At 34.5% G+C, this 24440-nt stretch overlaps 1 protein-coding gene across 5 annotated transcripts in view; it reads left to right on the top strand.

The window, feature by feature from the left end:
* Positions 1-24440, top strand: part of Ckap5 (cytoskeleton associated protein 5) — a 102837-nt gene that overhangs the window by 29017 nt on the left and 49380 nt on the right. For 3 of the 5 annotated variants that reach the window (XM_046457368.1, XM_046457383.2, XM_058583693.1), the window contains exons 2-11: positions 8363-8456; positions 10180-10373; positions 11911-12117; positions 15293-15464; positions 16047-16179; positions 16400-16500; positions 18325-18438; positions 19621-19725; positions 23621-23710; positions 23825-23989. In XM_046457368.1, the coding sequence (XP_046313324.1) occupies positions 8400-8456; positions 10180-10373; positions 11911-12117; positions 15293-15464; positions 16047-16179; positions 16400-16500; positions 18325-18438; positions 19621-19725; positions 23621-23710; positions 23825-23989 (1338 nt within the window). In that variant the 5' untranslated portion in view covers positions 8363-8399. Of the gene's footprint in view, positions 1-7817; positions 7904-8362; positions 8457-10179; positions 10374-11910; positions 12118-15292; positions 15465-16046; positions 16180-16399; positions 16501-18324; positions 18439-19620; positions 19726-23620; positions 23711-23824; positions 23990-24440 lie in introns of all 5 variants that reach the window. The other 2 variants (XM_046457360.2, XM_046457377.2) reach the window with 1 other exon arrangement.

Raw genomic sequence — 24440 nt, 5'->3', positions numbered from 1 at the left:
GGATAATGATGCTTGCTTTATCCCATTTTCTTTTCTTTTTTAAATATATTTTCTTTTAGTTGTAGATGGACAAAATACCTTTATTTTATTTATTTATTTTTATGTGGTGCTGAGCATCATACCCAGTGCCTCACAGGTACTAGGCAAGCACTCTACCTACCACTGAGATACAACCACAGCCTTTTTTTTTTTTTAATTTGTGAGTATAGAGACAAATAAAGTTCTTGCTCAAGAGCATCTTACATGTAGTTTAATAGGGAAGAGCCACATTACTAACACCTTTAAAAGAAAAAAAAAAAAAAGACATGAAATCAGAACGTGCTGCACCGGGTAGCCCACATCTGTAATCCCAGGGACTTGTGAGGCTGAGGCAGGAATGTTGCTAGTTCAAGGCTAGCCTAGCAAGACCCTATTTCAAAATAAAGAATTAAAAGGGCTGGGGATATAGCTCAGTGTACCTTAAAATATTTAAAAACATTATAAAATTCGACGGAAAGTGTGACACAATATCTCAAAATATTTTTGCTCACTATAACTTCAGAATAACAGTAGTTATTAAACCTGCTAAATAACGCCTATTATTTAGTATATTAGTGGAGAAGCCCAATCATTATTCACATTTTAAAATATGTTCGAACATAATTTTAATAGTGTTATATTTTATGCATTAAAAAGTATTCTGTGGGGTGTAGCTCAGTGGTAGAGCACTTGCCTAGCATTTATATGAGGCACTGGATTTGATCCTCAGCACCTCATAAAAATAAATAAATAGAAGGTATTGTGTCCATCTACAACTGAAAGAAAGAAAAAAAAAAGTATTCTCCAAAAGGGCTTTTAGACCTCACAGGTTAGTGGCACAGATAAAAAGAAATTCTTTTGTAGACTAGTAAGACAAAATGAGAACAGTGTTAATTTCATCTTATATTTGCACAAACGAGAGAACCTTGCCCTCATGTATTAACTAAACCAAAGAGGTTAAACAAAGGGGGGGCTTCAGTTTCAGTTCTTTAATTTGCAAATGCATAAATAAAAGTAAAGAAAGTGATTATAACAAAACTCTATATGTTATAGTACATTTTATTTTCTTTCAAGTGTTTTGTTTTTGTTTTTTTTTAATTTTTTTAGATGTTGATGAACCTTTATTTTATTCACTTATTTATATGCAGTGCTGAAAATGGAGCCCAATGCCTCACACATGGCTAGGCAAGTGCTCTACCACTGAGCCATAATCCCAGCCCCTCAAGTGTTTTTGACTTATTAATGAGTGTATCATTTTCAAGTAACTTATGAACAAAATGTTCTAACTAAATTTATTTTGAGATATTTGTGTTTGTTCTTTTAATTCTATTAATTTGCAAAATAAAGTCAAATGTAATTTAAAATGAAATATTTTCAAATTGGGAATGCCAAATACTTATAATGACAATAAAATAAGACCATTTATTTTACTCTTGCTGAATGCTAAGTACATAGTCTAAGAGTTTTACAAGAACTAACACGTAATCCACAATGATCCAACTGAGCTATGCCCTCAGCTCTTAGAGCACACTTCCAATAGGTGGGTACTATTCTCTCTCTCCTTCACATGAAAGTGTGCTGAGGCAATATACATTTGCCTAAGTATATTTACCCAAGGTCTCACCTCAAGTTGGTAATGGGGTTTTTGTTTTATTTATTTGTTTTGGTACTGGAGATTGAACCTAGGGATGCTCAACAACTGAATCACATCCTCAGCCCTTTAAATTCTTTATTTTATTTATTTATTTTATATATATATTTTTTTATTAGTTGCACATGACAATACAATGATCTTGACATATCATACATTTGAATCAAATGGGTATAGGGTCTTCTAAATTGCTGAGGAACCTCACTAAGTTGCTGAGGCTGGTCTTGAAGTTGTGATTCTCTTGCTTCAGCCTCCTAAATTGCCGGGATTACAGACATTTGCTACCATGCTCGGCAAATCATTAGTGGTTTTAAAGATAAAGAATTCTTTTTTCTTTAGATTCACAGGCAGAAACTGAAAGTAATAAACATAATCTATATAATAACTCCTAAATTTTAATCATTGTGTTACATCTCCTTCTTGAGCTCCAGGCTTGAATCTCTAACTGCTGCCCACATCTATACTTGTTTACTGTGCATGTCCAGCTCAGTTTGTCCAAGACCCCTTCTCCATCACTCTCTTAAACTTCTTCGACATTCACTCAACAAGGGCCTGCTTTGATATTTGCAAGCTACCATCATCTTTATTTAGACCTTTCTTGCAACCTGTTTTCCCTCTATCTCTACTATATTCCAAGCTATTCTTTATATTGTTTTATATTTATATTATATTATCTCTGAAAAAAAAAAAACAAGTTTGATAATGTGTAATTTTATCACCAACAGTCCTCCAGAATCTTTTGTCCTTGGGTTAAAATCCAAATTCCTGGGCTGGGGATATAGCTCACTTGGTAGAATGCTTGCCTCACATGCACAAAGCCCTGGGTTCAATCCACAGCACAAAAAAAAAAAAAAAGAAAAAAGAAAAGAAAAATCCAAGTTCCTTAATATTTGCTTACAAAAGCCTTCCAGGTTCTAAACTTGACTACTTCCCAACTTTATTTTCCATCCTCTTATTCTCCTTGTTGGATTTACACTTGAACCTTGCTGAATAAACCTACCAAAATCAAAGAAGTTAGACCAGATGCTATGAAAATTTCTAAGATGTTTAGCTCTCTTTCTGTATTCATCTCTGGTTATAGTTTGTGAGCCAGCACAAGACTTTGGACCACACTTTTTTTGTTTCGTTTTGTTTCTTTGCAGTGTTCAGGATCTAACCCAGGGCTTGTGCATGCTAGACAGACATTCTACAACTGAGTTATGCCCTCAGCTCTTAGAGCACACTTCCAATAGCACTGAACTATATAGTATACTACTTGGATAGATTTTATAAGTGTCAGAAACATGGGGATGCCTCAAGAAATTAGGCACGTAGACAGGCACAGTGGCGCATGCATGCCTGTAATCCCAGCGGCTTGAAGGCTGAAGCAGTAGGATTGCAGCCTTCAAAACCTGGAGGCGCTAAGCAACTCAATGAGACCCTGTCTCTAAATAAAATACAAAATAGGGCTGGGGATGTGGTTTAGTGTTTGAGTGTCCCTGATTTCAATCCCTGGTATACAAAACAAACAAACAAACAACAACAAAAAGCCCACAAAGAAATTAGGCACATACTCAGAAGTTACTCAGAAAGCCAAACTTTTTTTTTTTTTTTAACATTTTCATTTTCTTTAAAGAGAGAGTGAGAGAGAGAGAATTTTTAATATTTATTTTTTAGTTTTTGGCAGACACAACATCTTTGTATGTGGTGCTGAGGATCGAACCCGGGCCGCACGCATGCCAGGCGAGCGCGCTACCGCTTGAGCCACACCCCCAGCCCCGAAAGCCAAACTTTTTACTTCTGCAGAAGGGTGTGCTACTGAACAGAGTCTGCCAAGCAAGCACACTTGGGTTGGTAGTCTGCCTATTTTCATCCTTAAGGCAGCACTGCCCCTGCTCTGAAAGAAGGAGCTTAGGGTTACAATATGCCTGATAGGCTAATTTTAAAATTGGGGCGGACAAAGGAAGGGCTGTAGTTAAAATGGCTACAATTGGATACAGGTTGGGAAGCTCAAAATGATTGTGATTTTATCTTACCTCTGATTTTACACTTAAGGCAAAATACTGTATCCTGAAAGTGGACCATCAGATTATTTTTCACAAGCAAAATTGTGAAATAACTTGTTACAGAAGACTACATACAGTATAACCTTTTTTCTAGAGCTCACAAATGATCATACACAGTTAATTTTATTACTTAGGGATATGTGATTAAGGCATAAACCCAAACATATTTCAGAAATGTGCTTCTGTGGGAAAAAGGATGGGGTGGGAAGAAACACACAGGTACAGTAATGATAGTGTTTCAATTTTTAGATTGGTAGATATGCCAGTTTTATTGTAATACTTCATAACTCATTGACACATATGTTTTTTTGTGTGAAAAGTTCTGAAAATATTTTAAAATTAAAATAATTATGGGGAAAAGTTAATGAAGTTCTTTTTTTTTTTCTTAGTATATCAATCCTGAACAAAGACAAAGACAAAGACCAAGAGTGCTGAGTGTCACATGTATACACAAACACTGAATCCATTATTTTAGTGGCCATATAAGTTTTTAATATAAAGCAGGCCTTTCCTTTGCATAAGAAGGAAGAAAATCATGAATAACTTTTTAAAAACTAGGTTATAAAATAGCAGATGTCATTTCTGAATATATAACACAATGCATCTAAATCTTATATGGGGTAGTTAGTTTGGGCATTTCCTTTGTGTTTCTAAAAGGAGAATAGGACAACAGGAACAAAAAGTATTGCAGTGAACTCAGAATATGACAACTGAATATTATTATTTACATGCTCTTGGTTGTAGAGTATTTTCAAAGCTTTTATTGAGTGTTTCTCTTTGAAAAATAGTCTGATAGGTAAAGGTTACTTTTGCAGTTCAGATTTTTACTAAGTAAATTTAGAGATTTTCATCCCAGGCTGCACATTAGAATCACCTAGAGGAACTTTTTAAAAAGTAATTTGAGGTAAAATTCATATAACAAAATTTAATTATTTATTTTTAAAGTAGTCCTGGGGATTGAACCCAGGGCCTATTAGCCATTTTTTTTTTCTAAAATTTTTTGTTATAGTTTAGATGGACACAATACCTTTATTTATTTTTATGTGGTAAAGAGGATCGAACCTAGTGCCTCACATGTGCTAGGCAAGCACTTTACTACTTATCCAACAGAGCTATGCCCTCAGCTCTTAGAGCACACTTCCCCAGCCCTCAAATTAACCATTTTTAAATGAACAACTTAGTGACATTTAGTGCATTCCCCATGTTGTATATCCACCACCTCTAATCTAGTTCCAAAACCTTTCCATCATTCCAAAGAACCTGTTAGTACTCTCTCATCCTCTCAGCATTTTCTATTCATTCCCCACTCTTCCAAACTCCTGGCAGCCACCAGTCTGCATGTTTTCTGTATAGATTTATCTGTTTCGTATAGTGTGGGAGCTTTTCTCTTTGGCTTAACATATTGTTTTACTTAACATGTTGTTTTTGAGATTCATCCATGGTGTAGCTTTATCAGTATTTTGTTCCTTTTTATAGCAGAGTGATATTTCATTGCATGTACATATCACTGTTTATTCATCTTTTGATGGATATTTGGGCTGGTTTTTGTTTTAGGCTATAGTAGAATTGTGGGATCAAATGACAATTTTGTGTTTAACATTTTGAGGAAGTGCCAAATTGTTTACATAGCAACTGGACCGTTTTGCATTTACCTTGGGAATTTTAAAATCTAATAATTTTGGTGTATTTTATAAACATGCCAGTGTACAATTAATTATGGAGGGGGGACAGTCCTTCACTATAGAGTTTGAAAAGCACTTCATAATTCATTCTTTTTCACTGGTATTTAATATTGCACTTTGTGAATACATCACTATATATTCATTGTACTTTTAAAAAATTTTTAAAAATATTTTTTAGTTGAAGTTGGACACAATACTTTTATTTATTTATTTTTATGTGGTGCTGAGGATCAAACCCAGTACCTTGCATGTGCTAGAAGACCACTCTACCACTGAGCCATAACCCCAGTCCAATTTTTTTAAACATTTTTTAATAACTTTTTTTTTTTTTAATGAGGTGTTGAGAACCGCACCTAGTGCCTCATCCATGCTAGGCAAGCGCTCTACCTCTGAGCTATAGCCCCAGCCCCTTCGCATCAGTTTTTAGGGTATATACCTGGAAATGAAATTGCTGGATGGTGAGATGCATGCATCTTCAATTTAGATAATCCTATACTGTTGTCCACATTACTGCACTAGCTTGTCCCACCATTGCTGAATTTATGAGTTTCTTCAGATCCTATATTATGATTTGACTCACTCTAAAACACATTGCTGCCAGGTACATCGACACATACCTGTAACCCCAGAGACTTTAACCCCAGAGGCTAAAGCAGGAGGAGCCCAGGTTCAAGGCCAGCCTCAGCAACTTAGCAAGTTATGGAGGAGGGGACAGTCCTTCACTATAGAATTTGAAAAGTTTGAATTGAGATGTTAGCAGGTTAGGTAACTTAGTGAGATCCTGTCTCAAAATAAAAAAAGAGAGCTGGGGATGTGGCTTTGTTGTTAAAGGACCCTGGATTTACACCCTAGTACCAAAAAAAAAAATAAAAAAGACTGGGGATATAGCTCAGTAATTTCAATTCCCAGTACCAAAACAAACAAAACTTCCACAATTCAGGTTTCTTTTTATATAAATATAACTTTTCCTGAAATATCTCCTTCTTTTGAAAGGAAGGAATAAGATATAATTACACTGCCTACCAGTTGTGTTGTTTTGGCAAATTACTTAATCTTTATGAAGCTAGTGTGTGAAGTGGGGAAAATACCCATTTTTCCCCATGTAGTTGATGTTAATACAGGTGTAATAACACATTTAAAAGGATTTTGCCCAGTACCCAATTCATAATAGAAATTACCACAGTATATATTTGTTAAACAAGTATTTACTAAAAATATATTTTATGTGAAACCAGGATTGGGAATAGAGAGGTTAGCAGGATCTCTTCTATGTAGTGCTATGTAGATATTAAGTCACATTCTCAAATAGGGGGAAATGTCTGTGGTAAGAGAAATGTTACAAGAGGATTATCTTTCTTATTCATTTTTTTAATTAATTTATTAATTTATTTAGTGGTACTGAGTATTGAACCCAGAGGTGCTTTACAACTGAGCTACATCCCAGACTTTTTGTTTTTTATTTTTGAGACAGAGTTTTGTGAAGTTGCTGAAACTGGCCTCTAATTTGTAAGCCTTCTGCCTCAGCCTCCCAAGTGCTGGGATTACAGGCCTGCACCATTGCACACTCAGCTCTTTCATATAATTTATACACTGCATTCATTGCAATTACTAATTGGTAACTATTAGGTGGTAAATTATGTTTCAGTACTTTACTTCCTTGTGTATTTTCAGTAGGTACTAAATTTTTTTCATTTAACATACATTACTTTTGTAATCAGAAAAAAAGGGTGTTATCTAAATTGATAGCATTTGTTAAAGGAACATGGACTATAAACCTTAATAAAAATGCAACATTTATAAAGGAATACTCAGGGATTTAATTTTTTGCTAATTTATGTAAACATGGACTAGAATCATATTTACTGGAATTAGGTAGAGAGTTGTGTAGCATTGAGATTTTTCCCTTTATTATTTGTATTAGGGATTGAACCCAGGGGCACTTAACCACTGAGCCACATCCCCAGCCCTTTTTATTTAGAGACAGGGTCTCACTAAGTTGCTTAGGACCTTGCTAAGTTGCTGAAGCTAGCTTTGAACTTGTGATCCTCTTACCACAACCTCCTTGGCCAATGGGATTACAGGCATACACCACTACACCTGGCCTCTATAAGGAATTTTAGGTGAACAATTGAAAGAATGATTTCTCCAAAACTCTTTTCTTGTTCTCTTTTAGGGGAGAGAAATTTTTTTTCTTTGCCCTCCAAAAGTTTGATAATTGAATTAATGAACATATTATGTGGGAAGTGATTGAAGTTTTTATAACATCCTGAGCTACAGAAAGGAATAGGGGCTCAGGGCTTCTGGAGGCAGGAGAGGAGAGCACAGCATATAGAAACTTATCTCCTTAAGCTGATAAAGTCTCTCATGTAAACTACCCTCAGAAGAATAAGTAACATCTGTGGCAATCTTTCTCTGTTCCAGGTGATACCATCATCCCCAAATCCTATTTTTAGACAGATGGAAGACCTCAGAGAAAAGACCTCTGCTTGCCTCTGCTATTTACTAGTGTAGGTTACCTGTGTATTTATTAACTTCTTAAAAGGACAGCTTTTCAGAGCTATTCCCGTGTCTAAACTTTTCTGAATGACCAGATGGAAATATGCCAAGAAAATAGATTTTGGAGTGGCATAGTTTGGTCTTCCACACCCATTAAAAGGCCAAGTAGTTTTTAGCTCTTTGATTTTATTTTAGTTTGGTCATGTATCTAACTTTTCCTTTGGCAAAATATATAACCATTTTTTAAAAAAAGCTTAACCTTGATTTAGATTTAGATTTTTTTGATTAACTTTTTTTTTGTTGTTGTTTTTAGAAAATGTTCTGTTAATGGAATTAAATGGGCATTTGATCAGAGAATGGAGTTTTTACTCTTGTATTGCATACAATATAAAATAATTGAGAAAAATAATTTTGTCTTAAGAGACAACTTGATTGCTGGAAATAATAAGTGTCTACTTTTACCTGACTAGGAACTACGTTTAATTCCAAGGAAAAACTGGAAGCACAATGGGAGATGACAGTGAATGGTTGAAATTGCCAGTTGATCAAAAATGTGAACACAAGGTAAGACTCATCTGAAATTTAAATTTCAGTGTTATTGACTTGTTTTGGCACCAATGGGATTGCTGTCTTACTTAGAAGCTTGTGAAAACATTGGCAGTTTCAAAAAACACTAGTGCCTTTTAGATGCATGTTATTTCATGTCTTTGAAAAATAGGTGTCTCCAGCTCAATTTTAAAAATATTTTTGAGTTTTGGGAAAGAATTGAAGAAAGAAAACAGAGCTGGGCATGGTGCTGCATGCCTGTAATCCCAGTGGCTCAGTAGGCTGAAGTAGGAGGACCACAGGTTCCAGGCCAACCTCAGCAACTTAGCAAGAACCTGTCTCAAAGTAAAAAGGACTGGGGATGTAGCTTAGCCCCTGGTTTCAATTCCCAGTTCTAAAAAAGAAAGGAAGGAAGGAAGGGAGATATATTAGTGAAGTGGAAAGTAAGTTGTACATTTAAAAAGTATAAGCGAGGTACATGCTATGCAAGAGCTCTATCAATGAGCTAAATCCCCATCCCATGCAATTTTATTTTGAAACAAGATCTCCCTAAATTGCCCATTCTGGCCTCAGTTTGCAATCCTCCTGCCTCGGCCTCTCAAGTAGCTGGTTTATAGGTACGCACCATGATGCCTGGGTTTTTTTTTTTAATATTTATTTTTTAGTTCTCGGCGGACACAACATCTTTGTTTGTATGTGGTGCTGAGGATCGAACCTGGGCCGCATGCATGCCAGGCGAGCGCGCTACCGCTTGAGCCACATCCCCAGCCCATGATGCCTGGCTTTAATCATTTTTAAAACAACAAATATCTACCAGTTAGTAGATTTTTTTTTTTTTTTTTTTTTTTGTATTTCATTCTCTCCCTTGTAAATTATTCTCCTCTAAGTTCTCAAGTTACCTGTTTTGTGTTCTTAACAACTAGTTTCCTTTAATCTTCATTATTTAAATTTATGGTTGTTGATTATTAAAAATACAGAATAGATATATTAACTCACACAGTTGTATCATTAGAATTCTACCTGTGAAGAGTAGAAATTTGAAAGTTTAGTTCCTGTGTCCTCAGACAGAACCACTTCTTCATTCTCTGTAATAATCACCATCATTCAGGCCCCTCCCCACAAGGGCCTTATGCATTCTAGGCAAGTCTAGGCAAGTACTTTACCACTGTGCTACTTTGTATTTAATCATACAAAGTAGTCTTTCTCTAATACTGGAATGTAAGCTCCTGGAGGGCCAAAACTATATTGGTTTTTATATATTAAATACCTGTTGTATAGGGGCTGGAGTTGTGGCTCAACAGTAGAGCACTCGCTTTGCACAAGTGTGACCCTGGGTTTGATCCTCAGCACCACATAAAAATGAACAAAGATATTATATCTATGTATAACTATAATTTTTTTTTAATTGATAGTATAGTATAGAACTTCCTAATGTTACACAAATGATGCTTAAAAATAGCATCCTTTGGAGAATAGGAAGTTTCATCAGTGTGATTTCTTATGCTTGAGTTTTAATATCTTCAGTGGCAACTAATACTTGGAAATAAAATGAAACATCTTTTTTTTTTGAAAATTATCTGAATTTCTTAAGCTCCTTTCTTGTTTCCATTCATGGGGTCCTTTGTTCAAATTACTTGGTATAAGATTTTCAGTTTTACTTCTTCTCTTCCAGATTAATAGTAGATAATATCATTATATTTTCAAAATTATTAATATTTCAAAAATATTACTTTTATTTTAGCTGTGGAAAGCAAGGTTAAGTGGATATGAAGAAGCCCTGAAGATCTTCCAGAAAATAAAGGATGAAAAGAGCCCAGAATGGTCAAAGTTCTTAGGATTGATCAAAAAATTTGTCACTGATTCCAATGCAGTGGTTCAACTGAAAGGACTAGAAGCTGCACTTGTTTATGTTGAAAATGCCCACGTAGCAGGAAAGTAAGCAGTTTCTTTCTAATTGTTCTGGTAACAGTCCTTGTCAGGAGCTATATAGGTTACATGTATTTATAAATCCTTAGTTATTAACAGTTTTAGAATATAAGAATTTTCTTACTTTTGTAACTCCTTGATATTTGTTTTTCATAGTTTTCACTTTCAAAGTCTAAATGGTACCTGGGATCTCTTTAAAAGGATTAAAACAAAAGTCAGAGCTGGGCACAGTGGCACACAACAGTAATCCCAGTGGCTCAGAAGAATGGGGCAGGAGGATCACAAGTTCAAGGCCAGCCTCAGCAACTTAGCAAGGACCTAGGCAACTTATTGAGTCCCTGTCTCAAAATAAAAAGGGCTGGGGATGTACCTCAGTGGTTATGTGCCCCTGGGTTCAATCCCCTGTACCCCCTCCCCCCAAAAAATAGAAATCAGATCTTGAGCTTTTATCTTAAAGTTTAGACATTTTATCTCCTGGGAGAGGGAGTGCTGACTAAAACTTTGTGGCTTGTTTGACTTGAGCTACAGGTGAGAGAAGTTTGCATTTACCCACTTTCCTATACCTCGTAAACCTAATTTTTTTTTTTTAAACGTCTTTATGTCATCGGTTAGAATCTTTGATACTAATCAAAGTTGGGATTCTGACTTAAGTGCACAAGAAAGATGTTGGGACCTGACTTAAGTGCACAAGAAAGATGTACTTGATTCAAAAATTGAAACAATATGGTTGGGATTGTGGCTCAGTGGTAGAGCACTTGCCTGACATGTGAGGCACTGTGTTCAATTCTCAACACCACCTGTAAATAAATGAATAAAATGAAGTCTCTCAACAACTAAAAAAAACTTTAAGAAAAATTGAACCAATAAAGAGAAGAAATCATATGACTGTTTAGTTAACCAGCAAACCATTGCTTTTTTCATTTTTTTTCTAATATCAGAAACAACTTTTTTGACAAATCTTGTACATAATTCCAACGCACCCAATTCTTCTAGTCCCCAGGAGTACAGATTTTATTTAATTTAGAGGAGACTCAAAGAAATCGTTACTATAAAACTTTGCTGAGGGATTGAGAGTAGTCTTTTCATATTAAAGGTACATATATCCTTTTATGCCCTTGTATGAAGAAATTCTCTTGTCCAAAGAAGTATTTAAAGTGATTTAAAATTTTTCAAAAAGCAAACACTTTGTACTCTTATTTTTATAACATATACTTGTATATCCACACATACGTGAGAGAAAGAGAGAGACATGCTTTAGAGAAAGGTCTAGAAGGATGAATATCAAACATAGGAAATAGTTTTCTTTGATAGGATTTAAAGGCATTTTTGCTTTCTTCTTTGAATTTTTTTACATTTATAAACTGAAGCTATGGTGTGATATGTCTTAAACTGTGGCTTGCATAAGGTTTTATTGATGTTCTGAAATGTAAGTTTATAAGTTAGAAACTCATTTACTTTGAAGCATTTGTAAAAGTACTTATATACCCCATTTCCATGACTACTAAAGCATGTCTTTTGTGTCTGGTGGTGTTTGTTTATGTTGTAGAACCACAGGAGAAGTTGTATCAGGTGTTGTTAGTAAAGTATTCAACCAGCCTAAAGCCAAAGCCAAGGAACTTGGCATAGAGATTTGTCTCATGTACATAGAGATTGAGAAAGGAGAGGCTGTGCAAGAAGAGCTTCTAAAAGGCCTGGACAATAAGAACCCCAAGATAATTGTGGCCTGTATAGAGACACTGAGGAAAGCCTTAAGGTAAGATTTTTCTTTTGCTTTAGTTCTGTTAACTAGAGGATGTCAACTGAGTTTGGGTTCCTGATTTAAACAGAAATGGAAACTGCTAAACTTGACTTGGCATACCACAACAGGAAAGTGATCTGGAAAAGATGAAGTCATTCCTCAAATGTGGCACTTTGTATTGGGTAGTTTTAGCCTTCAAGTGTGTTATATGATTACTTTCTCTAAATCCCTTTCTAATGAAGATGAACAGGGGTACTTGTCAGCCAGTCAAAATTAGCCATCTAGTAGAAATGTACTCCCAAGGTATTTCACCAGTTTCTTTTTCTGTCCTCAAGTACAGACTTATGTACTTTGAAGTGTTGGCTATGAAGACAGTTTGTTGGCAATAGCAAATCTTGATTTAGATGTCTTTTTGGTAAAGTGGAAGCAAACGGCTATATGCTTTTAAGCAGAAGCACAGCAACAGCAAATAGAAAATGACTTTTACATAATAAGTCATTTTCAAACCTAGAATTTCTCATTTGGCATGAAGCTTTTCATGAATGGAATCTTCGTTCAGGAATAAGTGGCTGCAATTTGTTATGAAACTCTGACTTAGACAGATCAGTACTTTTTTTCTGATTTGGCAGTCCTTCTAATCTGATATCCTATCTCCAGTACTATCCACTTTAGACACCTTAGAAAACAGTGAAATCATCATTCTTTAATGTTGTTAAACTAACTTTGATTTATGTCTTAAACTTTTACATTGTCTTTTGCAAAAATTTGACTTCACCTAGATACTTATGTGATAAAGTCTTCCTTATTTCTAGCTTAGAGTACATATGTATTTTATGAGAATCAAATAATATATTTATTCTTTCTCATAGAAATTTAGCAAATTGACTTAAGTATCAGAATTGTGCTTGTATCAGTAGAGCTATTCCCTAATAAAATACAAAATATACTATAATCTTCTACCTTTAAATTAGAAGTTTTTAGTCTAAACTATCACATACTCTAGTTATTTCATCTTTTAACTGACTGGGAAATAAGAGTAGGGAAAGAACAAGTTAGATATTTCTTCTTGTTTCCTCCTCCTCCTCCTCCTCCTCCTCCTCCTCCTCCTCCTCCTCCTCCTCCTCCTCGTCTTAATACTGGGGGCTCTTACCCAGGGCCTCACTCATGCTATATCCTTAGCTCTGTCCTCATTATTGATTTTGTTATTTAGTCCATCCTGGTGTGGTTCTTAATTGTTCTAAAGCATTTCAGAATCTATAGTGGAACTAGGTAGATATCTGATCTTTAAGAACCTTGAACCTTGAAGCCAAACTAGGAGTTCCAAAATCTCTTCAAGTTATCTTTGTTAGTGGTAGCTTCAAAAGAGTTTCAGAAACATTCTGTTGTCCCTAACACAGACTTTAAACCTTTCAATTTTTTTCAATAGTAATATGTTTAGTATCAAAATTAGGTTTGGATTTATTATGGTAATTATTTTCCATGTGGATTTGCTCTGTCTATTTTTTGGTATTTTTCAGAAATAGGCTAAGATAGAGAAACAAAAAAAAAAGAATAAGATGAAACAATAGTAATATAAAGGAAGAATTCCCCCTTCTTTTGTTCAAAGGAAGATTTAAGAGACTCAATTATTAGGTTCTTCAGGCATCATGTTAAATAACCCAAAACTAAATGGTTTAAGATCACCATAATTTCTAATTTTTCCATTAGTCTTAAAGATCAACTGAGCCAAGTTAAGTTTCTTTCCTAATAACATAAAGGACATTTTAAAGGAGATTTAAGGGTCATTTAGTTATTTTAATCTATAAATATATAATATAGCCAGGAATATTGTTACACTTGATCTTAGCCAAAAGGCCGAGAAGCGATAAGGAATATTGTTAAAAATCACTTTCTTGGGAAAGTAATTTCACATTTTTCTTTCATCTATTGGAATATGCCTATAGCTATTGCTGAACAATTTTGTTAAATTTGTGCAAATTAAATATATTTGTGCATGTTAGATAATAAACAATATATATAGGTCATACTACTCATTCAGAAAGTCAGTGTTTCTTTCATAAGTAAATCCTTCCTGTTCCAGAATTTATTGTTCAGAAATGTTAGTAGTGATTTCAGAAAACTAAAATTGAAACTTATATATCTATCACATACTATATTTTCAAGTTCTTAAATTTTATGTGATAGATATATAAGGTTAAATATGCTATCTTCTTTTTTGAGGGAGGTTGCTACTAGGAATTGACTTCAGGGATGTTCTACTACTGAGCTATGTCCCCAGCCTTTTTATTTTATTTTGGGAGAGGGTCCCACTAAATTTCCCAGGCTGGCCTCAAACATGGTATCCTCCTGCATCATCCTGATGCAACTCCTGCACCAGTTTCTGGGATTATAGATGTGCATCCCTACTTGGCTCTAAATATGATAACTTTTTTGGGGAGAGGGTACTGGGGATTGAATTCAGGGGCACTTGACCACTGAGCCACATCCCCAGCCCTATTTTGTATTTTATTTAGAGACAGGGTCTCCCTGAGTCACTTAGCGCCTCACTTTTGCTGAGGCTGGCTTTGAACACACAATCCTCCTGCCTCAGCTTCCCTAGCTGCTGGGATTACAGGCATGCACCACACCGCACCCAGCATGATACCTTTCTAAATGAAGTCAGATTACAGTTATTTTCCCCATGAAAAACTAAAGCAAAGAGATTTAATTTAAATTGCATGCAGTTATAGTATGATACTAGCAAAATCAGTAATGAAACACTGCCAGGATTTGTGATCTTCTGGTTGAGTGAATTATCTTAATTATAAGAATATTTAAAGTTTACTTAAAGTAGATTTCACTCATCTAGATATTTATTAGCTAACTTGCTTTTTTTAGATTTTTTTATATAGTTAAGATACTACATGTCTTTGTCCTTTATAGTTTCAATTATTCCTTGTCCGACTACCTAGACAGTTAATTTTAAAATGATAATGTTATCTTGGGCCCTAGACATTAAAAAATACTCTTTTAAGGATGACACCCAAATACATACATAGTTCCTCCCTCCCTTTTTTCTTTTTGCTGCCTTAAAAAAAAAAATGTTCAACGTATATAACTCTATTAATAAATGGTATAAAATTATGCATGCATACCCAATCCAAGTACATTGTGTGTTGATGATTTTTTTCCCCCATTTTTTTACTTCTAGTGAATTTGGTTCCAAAATCATCTTGCTTAAGCCTATTATCAAAGTATTGCCAAAACTCTTTGAGTCGCGAGAAAAGGCTGTTAGAGATGAAGCCAAACTAATTGCTGTGGAGATTTATAGATGGATTCGGGATGCTCTGAGACCCCCATTACAAAATATAAATTCTGTTCAGGTAAGGCACAAAGTTCTCTACTTTCCTTTGCAGAAGGTTAATATGAAAATATTCCCTTTCTATCATTGTTGATATTCTGTCCTTTTCTGTCCTTATACATAATCCCACATACTATACAAGCACTCTACCACTGAGCTACCGCCCCCAGCTCCATTCTTAATTCCTGTATGCTAGCGTTAAATCTGTAACAGTTTAAAATGTCGTTTTATATTTCTATTAGGTAGCAGGACTTGGACTTTTTATTTTGGTGAAGCACGTTATATCTGGCTATTTCTTAAAATTAGTTTTGGAGACATTTCTGACAGAATATAATCTGAATTCATGAACTAATGAGATTGTCTTAAAATGTGGATTTTATTCTTCCATTAGTGCTTGAGACATACATCTTCAGTGTAGTAAATATAAGTTGGTTTGACTTAAGCAACAAAATATATACAATTTAAATTTATTTTTTCTTGTTTGCCCTATTAAAGCCACATAAATAAGAAATTGAGTCCCAATATAAAGTGAATATAAATATTAAGTTTGTTCTCTAATGGTAGAATGTAGATAAGTTTTATAAAAATATTTTTATATTTGCAGTTGAAAGAACTTGAAGAAGAATGGGTCAAACTGCCAACAGGTGCTCCTAAACCAAGTCGGTTTCTGCGTTCCCAACAAGAACTAGAAGCTAAATTGGAACAGCAGCAGTCTGCTGGTGGAGATGCTGAGGGAGGTAAGCTCATTTTAACTCCAATTTCCATAAAAAATTAGTAAGTACTGCCACTGCCACAAGATTCTGTTACTGGGCATATTTTGAAGGACTAGCTTTCATAAATTTTAAGTTTCATGTGGCACTAATTACTGTTACCCCTCAGGGATGTGAAAGAACTAGTAACTGAAGTAAAACCTTTCTATTTTTAAGGTTTGTTTTGTTTTGTTTTTCCTCCTCGAAGGTGGTGATGATGGTGATGAGGTGCCTCAAATAGATGCTTATGAGCTTTTGGAAGCAGTAGAGATCCTTTCCAAACTTCCCAAAGACTTTTATGACAAAATTGTAAGTATGGCTAAACTTCTTTTATTTATTTCATTTTAAATAATTACTTGGATAGAGTTAGAAAATGTTCCGCTGAGCCCTTTTCTGGTATATTCCCCTGCAGACTATATCTCCCTTAGTAGGATGAGTTAGTTGCTTTCTTAGCTCCCATACTACTTTGTACATGCAAATATTTTGGCACTTTTCGTTTCATTTTTTGCCAAAAATCAGAACATTATTCTTGAGTTCTTTTTCATCATTTGTTATCTGATTTTACCACTAAATAGCTCTCAAAATTCATCCCCTTTTTTTCATCCCTACTGCCACTACATTAACCCAGGGTTTCTTGACCTTGGTACTGTTGCCCTTTATTTTTTTTTTTTTCCCAAATAACTCTGTTTTGGTGGAGCTTCCTGTGCATTGTAGGATATTTAGCAGCATCTGTGGCATTTACCCACCAGTAGTACCATTCCCTTAAATAATAATAATCAAAAATGTCTCCAGACATTGCTAACATGTTCATTTGAAAAAAAATATTCCTATGCCAATTACCACCATCTATTTTTCCCTCTTCCTGTCATATTTCTCAGTGGAATTTTAGGTACCATCTTTTAAAATGCAAACTTACCATACTAAAACCTGATAAAACTCTTCAGTGGACTTCTGCTGGTCTTAGAAATCATTCTATGGACATGGAGACCATCTGTGGCACATTTGAAGACCCCATTTACCTTCCAGCCATTTCTCTGATTATTCTCTGTCTCCTGTTTTAGCCATGCTGGGCATCTCCCAGTAGCAAAAGTACCACTATTTTTTTTTTTTTAAACACTGGGTATTGGGCTGGGGTTTTGGCTCAGTGGTGGAGTGCTTGCCTAGCATGTGCAAGACACTGGGTTTGAGTCTCAGCACCACATATAAATAAATAAAGATCCATCAATAACTAAAAAAAAAATATTTAAGAAAAACCACTGGGTATTAACATATGCAGTTTTTTCTACCAATAATATTCCTCTCTCAATAGTTCTCCAAATAATACCTCTTCAGCTTTTAAGCCTCACCTTAAGCACCACTTTTTCAGGAGGGTCCTAACTGCCTCAACTAAATTCATTTCTCTGGTTCTGTAACAAAACAGCTTGTACATGTTCTTCATACTAGTTATGATCTTATAATTATTTATTGAAGACATTTCTGGATATACTATCAATTCCTTGAGTATCTAATTAACTTCTGACAAACAAATAAACATTTGATAAATTGGATTAAATTATAATCTCCTCCAGGGTGTCAATTTATCATCTTTGTATTCCCTGTTCTTTCAAATAATGGGTGTTCAAATTGTTGAACGATTATTTGATCTCAAATTAAACATATTCTACTTTATAATCATAAAACAAGCATTAGAATTATATTCACAATCAGAAAACTGACTTCCAAAGTTAGATCTGTTTTGGTTGTTGGTTATATGATTATTCTTGTCTTTTTAATGCTGTCAAAATAGAATTTCCTTTATTTTAATTATGCCACTATAAGATGGACTAGAAATGCTTTTTATGATGTTTTCTGTTTGATGCCTATTTATTAACATTTGCCTAGAAAATGAGATGGAAAAGTACAACATTGTATTTATATTAAGGTTATGAAATCTTTGAAAATACATTGTTATATGTGAACAAAAATTGTATGAACAAAATATTCTGATTGGTAGCAGTTTTGCAATTTTGTTTTTTAACTTTAGACAAAGTTTCTGAAAACAAAAAGTTTTGTTTTGGCACTTTTGAATTAGTAGGGTGCAAAAAATAGGCTTTCATTCTGCTATCTTTCAAGTGACTCATTTGCGTCTTACAGGAAGCAAAAAAATGGCAAGAGAGAAAAGAAGCCCTGGAGGCTGTAGAAGTACTAGTGAAGAACCCCAAATTGGAGGCGGGTGACTATGCAGATTTAGTAAAAGCATTAAAGAAGGTAAGTGGGAGGAGTTTCAGCATTGCTATCTTAACAGCCCAGGCCATTGAATTTCCCTTCATTAGTGATTCAGTAATTTTTTTTTTTTTAACCACAAGTACATTGCCATTTAAGGAACACTATTGATGATATTTGGATTATAGACATATATTTTTTTTAAAGATTTTTAAAATTGTCCTAGGTTAATTTGGAGGATTTAGCTTCTACAAAAATTAGAAAAGAGGGTCTTCCTGATCTAAAAACAAAAATATAGTTCTATAATTCTGTGGAATATAATATTGTATAGATATTAAATATGCAGTATTTTTTATTAAATAGCAAATGATACCACAGTGTATTATATCATCAGCATGCCAAGCAAAGTGAAGAAATATGTGATCAATTATAAAGTAAATAAATACTTAGAAAGAATCATTTTTAGAGAATAGTTCTTTGGTGTTGTGTAGGTCCACCCAAGTTGAATGTTGTTGCCAGTTTTTTTTAATGCAGTATTTTCTTTTTTAATAAAATCTTAAAGTAGAGATCAAACACTGTGGATATAAAGAGGAATGGTTGCAAAGATTTTTGTAATTTAGAGTCCCATTACCTTCCTGAAGGTACCTGCAGCAGTTTCCATTGGTGCTTCTTGGGTATAAATATTAGAGAACTGCTGCCCTATGGTATCTTTCAGAGATAACATTCTTTTGGTTTTCCTGTCTCAAAGCAAAGTCAGTAGACCTGTAGCTTCTCTATCATTATCAGGGTCACCTCCTGCAAGTTACAGTGCTGCCAGTGATATGCCACTAATAGAGAATTAGCAATTTGAAGTTGTGGTTTTGTGTGTGTGTTTTGGTAGAACTTGAAGATAGCAGAGTAAACATAATGAAGGGAGGCTCCTAAATTCACTATTTTTAAAATATTTTTTTTAGTTGTTGATAGACCTTTATTTTATTTATTTAAACATGGTGCTGAGAATCGAACCCAGTGCCTCAAATTGCCAGGCAAGTGCACTACTGCTGAGCCACAACCCCAACCCCTCTAAATTCACTATTGTCGAAGAGGAATAAAGACTTTATTCTTTTATAGGAAATAAAATTTGTCTTTCATTAGTGTAATAACATTCAGAGTTCTTTTGAGAGTACACTTTAACACCTTTCTATAGGGCTGTGACTATTTTGTTTTCCTTTTTATCCCCCTTTGTAGGTTGTTGGAAAGGACACCAATGTCATGTTAGTAGCTTTGGCAGCAAAATGTCTTACTGGCCTGGCTGTTGGGCTAAGAAAGAAATTTGGACAATATGCAGGACATGTAAGTAACACTTCTTTTTGGAAATAAATCCACAAAATTATCAAAAATGGCCTGCTAGACCGCTTTATGCTTTAAACCAACTTTTTGGCATAGATCCATTGGGCAAAGTAAGTTTCTCACTAAGTTTTATTATTCAACATAGCTCCTCACAAATATCAACAGATAGTAGTTACAACTATTAAATTCATAAGGCTTATGTGGAAAATCAGGCAGTTAGCCAAAAGTACTTATTTGAGTTGATTTATTTGCTTGTTATTTATCAATATCTTGCTTTGTTCTTACAATAATATGCAATATAACAATATGAATTTTTATAACAACCATGAGGAGGGGGTATAGCTCAGTAGAGGAGCCCTGAGTTCTCCAGCATACCTACTCCCACACAAAAAGAATTTTAATAACCAGGACCAGAATGAAATTAAGAGTAGGTAAGGTAATATCAAACATTAGATGAAGTTAATATATAAAATGTGTTGAGGTGTTTTAACTGTGGTAGTTGTTCATTAGCTCTAAATTTGGTCTGAATTAGTTAGAATGATTTAGCATCCTGAAAATTGAATTTTAGAGTTTAACCTCCTAGTCACTTGATCATTTTACCTCCTAGTCACTTGATCATTTAATTTCCTAGATTGACATAAGAGTCCCTTAATAGTCCCTAATCATGTGTCAGTTTTTATATTATGAAGTTATTATTTAGCTTCACTTGAGCTATGGTATTTAAAGGTTGATTACTCATAACATTAAAAATAATTTCAGACAACTTAACAAAGAAGATACTACTAAATAAAAATAAACCATGACTGATTTCTTACCAGGGAAATAAAAATAAAGATCTAATGCCAGGTGCCATAGCACATGCCTATATTCCCAGCTACTCAGGAGACTGAGGCTGGAGTGTTAACTTGAGACTAGGAGTTTGAGACCAGCCTGGACAAAATAGACCCCTATCTCCAAAAATTAATGAATAAATAATTTTTTAAAAGAGGTCTCTAAAATCTTTATAAATAATAATTTGGGCCAGGTGCCGTGGCACACACCTGTAATCCCTGAGGTTCCAGAGGCTTAGACAGGGGATTGCAAGTTCAAAGCCAGCCTCAGCAAAAGCGAGGCGCTAAGCAACTCAGTGAGACCCTGTCTCTAAATAAAATACAAAATAGAGCTGAGGATGTGGCTCAGTAGTCGAGTGCCCCTGAGTTTAATCCCTGGTAGCCAAATAAATCAATAAATTGTATCAATAGTATGTATTTTTATAGTAGCAAATATTTATATTTATAACTGTGTATAGTATTTATATCTATGTGTAAGCTATCAATATATTAACTAACTTTTGGTCATTTTTGTGTTATTGATAAATAACTTTTCAAGGTAAAAACAATTTTTAAAACCCATTTTGATTTACTAAATAATGTTTGGCTAATTACCAGTCCCTTCAGTTTGAGTTCTGATTCTGGCTTTGTTTCACGTTGTTCAGCTTAAAGACGTCTCCAGCACTCTATGATTGGAGTTTTGTTTTGTTTTTTTTTCTCAAAACTTTATGATGTAGGAACTGGGGTTATAGCTCATAAAAATAAAAAACTAAAGGGTTTTTTTTGTTTGTTTGTTTTTAAACTATACAATATATACTGTATGATAACAAAACATATTAGTGTTTGACTTTTTTTTTTTCCCCCTGAGATACTAGTGATTGAATCCAGGGCTACTCTACTTCTAATCTCTACCCCTGGCTCTTAATATTTTTTATTTTGTCTTGAAACAGGATCTCACTGAGTTACCAAAACTGGCCTCAGACTTCCCAGCCACCTGCCTCAGCCTCCCAAGTTGCTGGGATTATAGGCATGAGCCTTGTTTGCTTTAGCTATTTATAGACTATCTTTTGTGAGATATTTATAAAAGTAAACTTCAATTTTGTAGCCATTATAATTTTTTAAAGCTTTATAGCTTATATTAAAAAGTCAATTTTATTTCTCAAGGTCTGTCACTTTTGTGAAATCTTGAAAATAATTTTTGGGGATACCATTGACTTTGCTATCTTTTCTGAACCTTTAAAAAATCTTTGATAAGGCTGGGGTTGTAGCTCAGTGATAGAATTCTTGCCTCGCATGTGTGAGGCACTGAGTTCGATCCTTGGCACCACTTAAAAATAAATAAAGATATTGTGCCCAACTACAACTAAAAAAAAATTTTTTTTTTTTAAATCTTTGAAAGATGTGGGGATTTGGCTTAGTGGTAAAGAATTTGCCTGGCAAATTAATACCCAGTATACCGCCCCCCCCCCAAAAAAAATCTTTGGTTGCCAGGTGTAGTGTCACACACCTGTAATTCCAGCTACTCTGGAGGCTGAGGCAGGAGGATCACAAGTTCAAAGCCATGCTTGGCAACTTGATGAGACCCTATCTCAAAATAAAAATTGCTTGGGACGTTACTCACTGGTAGAGGGCCCTTGGGTCCAATCCCTAGTACTGAAAAGAAAAAATCTTTCGGTCTGAGGATGTTGCTTAGTGGTAGAATACATGCTTAGCATGCACAGGCCCTGAATTTGATCCCCAGAACCCTCTAAAAAATAAAAAAGATTTTTTTATTTCCCTGCTAACCCAGTGCCTGGCACTCAGTGTATATATTAGCCATTAATGTTTAATGAATTAATAATACTTTAGGCAATAAAACTAAACTTATAAAAATTTCAACTTTACTATCTACACTGAGACTTGAAGATATAATTCTGATAACAAATTATTAAAATTGTTGGTACTATTTCTTTTTTCTTTTGTGTTGTAAGGGACAGATGACACCCCAAATCAATAAGATATATCAGCATCTTGAGTGGAGAGAAAGAATTATATACTCAACTATTCACCTGAATCCTCCTAGCTGGTATTTACTTTTTGTAAAATGAGAGCTGTTACAGATAGAAATTATTATGATTGTATACAGGATATAGAGACAGCAGGATGAAATCTTTTAATTGTTCCAGTGGAAGATTATTATACCCTTCAAAAAAGAAAATTAGAGGCTGCAGTTGTAGCTCAGTGGTAGAGCACCTGTCTAGCATGTGTGAGACACTAGATTCAATCCTCAGCACCACATAAAAGTAAATAAAATAAAGGTATTGTGTCCATCTATAACTAAAAAAATTTTTTAAAGGAAATTACTTTTTATTCAGTTTTAATGTTTTTTTTTTAATAAAGCCAACTTCATTGTTTTTAATAATGTTTTTTGGAGAGGTAAATATTGTAAAAATCTGTAATTTTAAAATGTATAATTCAGTGGTTTTAGTATAATAAGGAGATTGTATAACTATCATCCCTGATTCCAGAACATTTTTAGTTCCCCCCCAAAGAAACCCTGTTCCTGTTAGCAGTCATTACCCACTCTTCTCTCCCTCTAGGCCCTGGTTACTACTAATCTGCTCCCTGTCTCTATGGACTTGACATGTCATGTAAATGGAATAATATAATATGGGGGTCATTTGTGACTGTTGCTTTTACTTAACATAATTTTGAAAATTTTGGTTCAGTCATGCTATATTGTGCTTCATTCCTTTTTTTTTTTTTTAATTTTTTTTTTTTTTGTAGTTGTAGATGGACAGAATGCCTTTATTTTACTTGTTTATTTTTATGTGGTGCTGAGGATTGAACCCAGTGCCTCACACATGCTAAGCAAGCACTCTGCTACTAAGCTACAGCCCTAGCCCTCATTCCTTTTTTTTTTTTTTTCTTTTAATTTATTTTTAGTTGTAGTTGGACACAGTGCCTTTATTTTACTTATTTTATGTGGTGCTGAGGATCGAACTCAGTGCCTTGCTCACACTAGGTGAGTGCTCTACCGCTGAGCCACAACCCCAGCCCCCTCATTCCTTTTTGTTGCCAGATATAATTACTGCTCTTCACTTTTGCAGGTTGTGCCAACCATTTTGGAGAAATTCAAAGAGAAGAAACCTCAAGTTGTACAAGCCTTGCAGGAGGCAATTGATGCAATCTTCCTTACTGTAAGTTGACAGAGTGAATTTGTGGCTTTATCTAAATTTTATATTTTATATCAATTTTATATTAACTATTCTTCACAACTGAGAAAATCTCATTGATCAATCTTCTTTCTAAAGACCACACTACAGAACATCAGTGAGGATGTTTTAGCAGTAATGGATAATAAAAATCCAACCATTAAGCAACAGACATCTCTTTTTATTGCAAGAAGTTTCCGTCACTGCACTGCCTCTACCCTGCCAAAGAGCTTGTTAAAGCCTTTTTGTGCTGCTCTACTTAAGGTATGGACTATCTTTATAATTTGGGATATTTTATACTTAGGCAAGTTGTTTTTCTTCTTCTTACTAATTATGTACAGTAACTACTTGACTTTCATACTGTAGATTAATGATCTTTTGAGGATTAGATCCTATGCATTTTTTGAGACTGAATCCAAATTCTAGTAACTGTTTGTGTTCCTATTCTTGAAGGAAAGCACAAGTTAGTTTTCTTATTCTACTACTTGTTACACAATTTGTTTCTTACTTGGTCACATACTGATGTACACTGGATCTTTCCAAGCTTAGGCATCAAATCTGAAGTATTTGAGGATCATTTGGGAGTGAGAAATTTTAGACAGATGGTAAGGGGGAAAAAGGAAGCACTGGCTTGCTGAGTAGATAACCAGAGTTTGTGTTAACCCAAAAAGAATTTGTGAGAAAGTGACTCTTAATTGGCAAAGGAAAGATGTAA

This window comes from Marmota monax, unplaced genomic scaffold (assembly GCF_021218885.2).
Source record: "Marmota monax isolate L192 unplaced genomic scaffold, Marmota_monax_Labrador192_F-V1.1 WCK01_AAM20220418_F8-fsc00047, whole genome shotgun sequence".
Classification (NCBI taxonomy): domain Eukaryota; kingdom Metazoa; phylum Chordata; class Mammalia; order Rodentia; family Sciuridae; genus Marmota; species Marmota monax.
This window is presented reverse-complemented; position numbering and strand designations above follow the sequence as displayed.